The 6,000-nt window shown below is 38.5% G+C and overlaps 1 protein-coding gene across 1 annotated transcript; it reads left to right on the top strand.

The window, feature by feature from the left end:
• Positions 1–462: 462 nt before the first annotated feature.
• LOC136694543 (aldo-keto reductase family 1 member B1-like) lies at positions 463–4,008 on the top strand. The gene is made up of 10 exons (XM_066668199.1): positions 463–556; positions 926–1,093; positions 1,517–1,633; positions 1,723–1,800; positions 2,053–2,175; positions 2,745–2,851; positions 3,015–3,096; positions 3,605–3,688; positions 3,801–3,883; positions 3,966–4,008. Exons 1-10 carry the CDS (start codon positions 491–493, stop codon positions 4,006–4,008), a joined length of 951 nt encoding a protein of 316 aa, XP_066524296.1. The 5' UTR covers positions 463–490.
• Positions 4,009–6,000: the final 1,992 nt, after the last annotated feature.

Below are 6,000 nucleotides of genomic sequence, written 5' to 3'. Positions count from 1 at the left end.
GATAACACACACAAATCTTAAAAGGTGGTGGAATATTTCACACATGAGCTCTAATTTACAGTGCTCAATGTGTGGGCTAGAGGGGTATGCATCTTATTAAGCACTGGGCTGTGGACAAGGTGAGCTGCATTTATTCAACACATTCATTCATATACCTTTGGGAAGAACAGTGCTTTTTGTGATCCAAGTCTAATCGTGCAAAATGTACTGCACGGTTAACCACACGGGCCTGTGTTGGCAAATATCACATCATTCGACATCAATCTTTCAAACAGACCTTTTGTTAGGTTTGTTTACTTAGTGCAAGCTTTTGCTGGGGCGGCTGCTAACTCCTCCCCTTTGACTTAAAGCTTCAGTAACATAAAGGTGAACATGACTAATCAAATTCTGACACAAGCATTTTATCCTGGACTTTGCGTGCATTAAAAAGCAGTGAAATCACTGCTGGAGTCGTAACTGTGACACCGCTTCACTTCTCAATCACTTCATCATGGCATCCACTATCACTCTCAGTTCCGGAGGGAAAATGCCCATTATAGGGCTGGGGACATGGAAGGTAAGAGACTACAATTCCACATATTGTGCTTTTTTTTTAATTTATTTATCCAGCATTAAAGTGTTTTCTCAGAATTTAAGAATGCAAAACAGTTGATGATGTAAACCTTTTTAAGACTTTGATGGATACAGACCTATTTCAATCATTTAAAATGTAATCAGGAATTTTTAAACATCTATGAGTAAATAAATATAGAATCAGTTTATGCTCCATAGAGCGGGTCGCTCATATAACGGGTTTAATACTGGACCTCTGAAATTTCCAGGCCACTAGGTGTCAATAGATTGGCTGCTTCACAACATAAAAATGAGAGATTGCTCTTTTAACATAGTGGCAGTTTAAGACAATTTTGGTGACGTTTCCCTACAGTCCTCTCCGGGGCAAGTAGCAGAAGCTGTGAAGACGGCTATTCTGGCTGGTTACCGTCACATTGACGGGGCCTATTTCTACGAGAATGAATCAGAGGTAGGGGAGGCCATCCATGCCATGATTAACCAAGGAGTGGTAAAAAGAGAAGACCTTTTTGTTGTTGACAAGGTAAGTCATTTTATTTGGCCTTTCTGGGGTTTTTCGAAACATATTTGAATGGAAAAAAAAGAATAAGAGCTTTGTAAATTTGCGGGCTGATGTGACTTCTTTCCAGCTGTTTATTAATTACAAAGAATTTAAAGTGTAAGCTTTTAAAGACCAGTTTTTCAGAAAAGACTGAAAAACAAAAGCCATTCTTTCAATACCTTTGGCTGTGCTGCAGGTGGGGGGACTACAAGTAACCACACCCCATATCCACATATGGGTCTAAAAAATACTTTCCATCATGGCATTCACGCTATGGCAAGGTTTGTCCATTGTCTGGAAAAGTACTTACTTCAGAATGCCATCGGTGTCAAAATGCACTAGATATAATCCAAAAAAAAAAAAAAAAAACAACTGTTAAGTTTGGTTAATTGGACATTTTTTCAGCTATGGAGCACATTTCATGAGAGATGTCTGGTTAGAGGAGCCTGTGAGAAGACCCTGAAGGAACTGAGTCTGGACTATCTGGATCTGTACTTGATGCATCTCCCTATGGGCTTTAAGGTCGTACGAATAAGTCAAGGTTCCTAATATATAATTTGTGAAAAACATTACATATGTATGGGTCCTAACTGCTGGATATGAATCTTCAGCCTGGAGACACCTTATTACCTCTTGATGATGATGGCCAAGCCATTCCTGATAACAGCAATTTCCTGGAAACATGGGAGGTAACTCAAAAATGATTACATAACTAACTTCAGGAGCTTTTCCTTTTTCCTTTGATTTGTTTAAATGTTGCAAACTTGCAGAAGTTTGATAAATGATGTGGCCATTGCACTTTCATTTCTGTAATAAGCCATTTAAAAATCAGTGCTTGCACTTTTTGGGCATGAACAGTTTTTTTGAGAAGGATTCTATATATTCTATGAAATGCATATAATGGAGAAAATTCATTATAATGTTCTTATGTTATCATAAAGGAAATGGAAAATTTGGTGGATGCTGGATTGGTCAAAGCCATTGGAATCTCCAACTTTAACAGAGCGCAGATTGAAGCCATTTTGAACAAGCCAGACCTTAAATACAAACCTGTCAACATCCAGGTAGTCTTTATGTTATTATTCAGTAATACTGTCAATACTGTAATACACTGTCAACATTCATTCATTATCTTTAAGCGCTTATCCAGTTCAGGGTCACGGTGGGTCCAGAACCTACCTGGAATCGTTGGGTGCGAGGCGGGAATACACCCTGGAGGGGGCGCCAGTCCTTCACAGGGCGACACACACACTCACACATTCACTCACACCTACGACCATTTTTTGAGTCGCCAATCCACCTACCAACGTGTGTTTTTGGACTGTGGGAGGAAACCGGAGCACCCTGAGGAAACCCACGTGGACACAGGGAGAACACACCACACTCCTCACAGACAGTCACCTGGAGGAAACCCACGCAGACACAGGGAGAACACACCACACTCCTCACAGACAGTCACCTGGAGCAGGAATCGAACCCACAACCTCCAGGCCTCCTGAAGCTGTGTGACTGCGACACTACCTGCTACGCCACCGTGCCGCCCCCACTGTCAACAATTCAATATAAATATATATATTTTTTAAAGTCAAGTCAAAAAATGCTGTTTTTTTCAGTTTGTTTGATTTTATTTCAGATTGAGTGCCATCCCTACCTGACGCAGGAGAAACTGATCAACTTTTGTCAGTCTAAGGGCATCTCAGTGACTGCATACAGCCCCCTTGGTTCTCCTGACAGACCATGGTAGGCAAAAATAAGGACTTTTACCATATGTCACCAGTGCTGGGTTATTCTATGTATTTTCATTTAGTAAACTGCACTTGCACTGTTTTCATCCTTAATCATTACCTCAAAATCCATCTCTAAATGTATTTTAATTCTACTGAGTGGTCTTGTATTATTCCAGGGCAAAGCCAGGTGACCCATCTCTTTTTGAAGAGCCTAAGATCAAGGCCATAGCTGATAAGTATAAGAAAACACCAGCACAGGTACCTGCTGCATGTTATTATAATATAATTTTGTGTGTGTGTTTCACACTGCCTCCTGTTCCATTTTTCTATTACAACTGAATACATTTCCAAAATAAGTTACCTAAATATCCTCCAACTGGGGCCGGTTTTTCACTCATCAAAAGGTGCATCCCACTTGGTCTTAGATTTGTTGGATTGTGCCAAGAGGATGACATAATCTGCAAAGAACAGAGAAATCATATTTGGCCCTCTGTACTGAACTCTCAACCAGCCCCAGCTGCATCTTCATAATCTGTCCATGATTACCATAAACAGTAGCGGAGACCAAATGCATCCTTGACAGAGTCCAAGCAATATACTGAGTATCTTCTTTCATGAAAAGAACCACAAAGATAGTCTGACAGTAATAAGGCACTGTCCTTAAGAGCTAAGAATATGCCTCTCAAAAAACACTGTTTGCTTTGCACTGTTTTAGAATTACATTAGCTTCGTAATCTAGGTGACATGACACAAAATTTCTCCCCAGGTCCTACTTAGGTTCCAGATTGAAAGGAATGTTGCAGTTATTCCCAAATCTGTCAATCCAAATAGAATCAAAGAAAATTTCCAGGTAAACCTACTCCAATGTTTATTATGTGCTAGTGCAACATGTCTAATGGGAACTTCATATAAAGGTACCATGCTTTATTTCGTGCCGTGAATAGTCTATTTTTTCAATCTAGGTCTTTGATTTTAAGCTGTGTAAGGAAGAAATATGCACCATTCTGAGTTTCAACAGGAACTGGAGAATTCTTGCAATGGAGTGGTGAGTTAAGAGAATAAGAGTATGTTTACCAAGCTTAGAAATTCTCTTTAAAACTCAGTGACAATTTGTTTCTTTCTTTTAGGACAAACAAGCACAAGGACTACCCACTAAATGCAGAATACTGAGCTACGGTCAAGTACAACCATTATATGCTTTTGTATTCATGTTGTAATGCCTATAGACTTTAAAGGCATTTTTAAAGGCTAGCTCTAAAATCTGTTTGTGTGCTGGAAACCAGTCTAATGTGTTTACAAAGCTCCGGTGTCAGTAAATGAGTAAAAACAAACAAACAAACAAAAAAAAGTGGCTCAGTCAGACATGCTAGAAAAACAGCAAAGAGCCGTCCAAATGTTTAAAGTCATGCTCCATAGCTGGGTAACACTGACTTAGGTTTGCTGTTTCAGATTATTTAGGTAGGACCCCACACTAAATTTGGGGGAGGCTAACTGCATGACTGCAAACACAGACCGAAAATGCTACAAAACTAAACAACTCGAGTTACAAATGAGTTTCTATGGTAATTCAAACAGTGAAACCGAAAAACTTACAGACAAGTTAAACTTCAGCCATGTACAAACAACTGTCATTTTACTCCTCAAACACATCGTTCCACCTTAAATGGTGTGGTGCTTCTGAACATAAACAAATCAGAGGGAACAGCAGTTCCCCATAATCATAGACCTGTCACTGACATATAAAAAATGTTCTCTCAAGTTTCTTAAAGTTCAGAAACTCTGTGTCCTTTAAGGTGGAAAAATGCAAAACATTGTTTGTACGTGGCTGAAGTTTAAATTGTCTGTAGGTTCTTAAGCTAGCAAATGCTGAGGAAACACAGTCAGAATTGTATTAAATATTTTCATTAGTGTTTTCTAAAGGGGTTTCTTTAGTTTGAATTTTCCTATCCAGCTAATGACATTCTTGTCTGTTATTTAATTTACTACAAATAAAATATTTTGAGCAGTAAATTAAATTAATTGGCAAAAGTTTTTGACTATTTCGAGCACTTTTACTCCAAGATTTTTGCTCAGAAACATTCCATAAATTTTGAATTGAATTAAGTTTGTGTCCTGTATTACTGGTCATGAGATATTTGTATAGCTGCAAAATGAATCATTTCATAATTGTGTATTTCATGACAGTAAACACATCATTAAAGCATGTTGTGATAGAATAAATTATATTACACATAACCAGCCTGAGAATGACATTATTACATTTCCAGAAATGTAGCATTAGGAGAAGAGTGAGGAGAAGAGCCTGTAGATGTAGGATATACCCTGAAACACTGGGCACATGGCAGGAACACTCTGTGGATGGGGCACTAGTCCATCACATATTTCCACACAATGAAACATTCACTCAGGAGATTTAACACATCACACGATCTTGTTTTTGTTGCATTTATAATTCCTACTTTTCTAGAAATGGGGTTTGTAGCTGATTGACTGTATGGGTTTGTCTGTGTCTGCACTTCAAATGCCCAGAGCATTGTCCTGCATACAAGGCCCAGGGTTGCCATGGCCAGCAAATATCTACAACCTGTGCTTAAAGCTATCCAACCGAAACTGATCCCAGCTCAAAATGTAAAGGTTTTAATCAAACAAATCTATGCAAAAATATAGCCTAAATAAATGATAGAAAAGCAAATAGAGTACTAAGGTGTTTGAAAAAAAATGTTAGTAAAATATAAACTAAACAAATATAAACAAACAAACTCTATATTGTGATTGGACATTATACCAGGTGCTGCTTTACGGAGAGTTACATGGCTCCACATCGTAATGACCTTAAACTCATGTTCACCAGTTTCAGAGCATTCAATTTCATCTCATGCCTTTTTTGTGGAGATTTTCCAAGCTGTGTATGTGAACAGTGGGTGCACCATAATATCTGAATTCTCTATAAGGGATTTCTATAATCTTTTTGGACATTTAATGTATATGACCCTGGATTTATAAGTATCAGGAATATATTACCAAATCAAATACATCTATGCAACATTGTTGGACATTCTGTAATGGGGATTCACCCCCCCCCCCCCACACACACACCCCAGAAACACACAAGCTGATGACTGCAACCAGCATTAATAATAATAATAATTAAAGAACGATCTC

Source organism: Hoplias malabaricus, chromosome 4, assembly GCF_029633855.1.
Source record: "Hoplias malabaricus isolate fHopMal1 chromosome 4, fHopMal1.hap1, whole genome shotgun sequence".
NCBI classification, from domain to species: Eukaryota; Metazoa; Chordata; class Actinopteri; order Characiformes; family Erythrinidae; genus Hoplias; species Hoplias malabaricus.
Note: the sequence above shows the minus strand (reverse complement) of the source record. Positions and strands in the feature narration are given on the sequence as shown.

Bases quoted from the DNA above. Each gene is read 5' to 3' on its own strand.
- LOC136694543 (XM_066668199.1), top strand. From the start codon at position 491: ATGGCATCCACTATCACTCTCAGTTCCGGAGGGAAAATGCCCATTATA. The intron at 1,801-2,052 runs GTAACTCAAAAA...GTTATCATAAAG, and splicing joins ATTTCCTGGAAACATGGGAG to GAAATGGAAAATTTGGTGGA. The intron at 3,097-3,604 runs GTACCTGCTGCA...ATTTCTCCCCAG, and splicing joins ATAAGAAAACACCAGCACAG to GTCCTACTTAGGTTCCAGAT.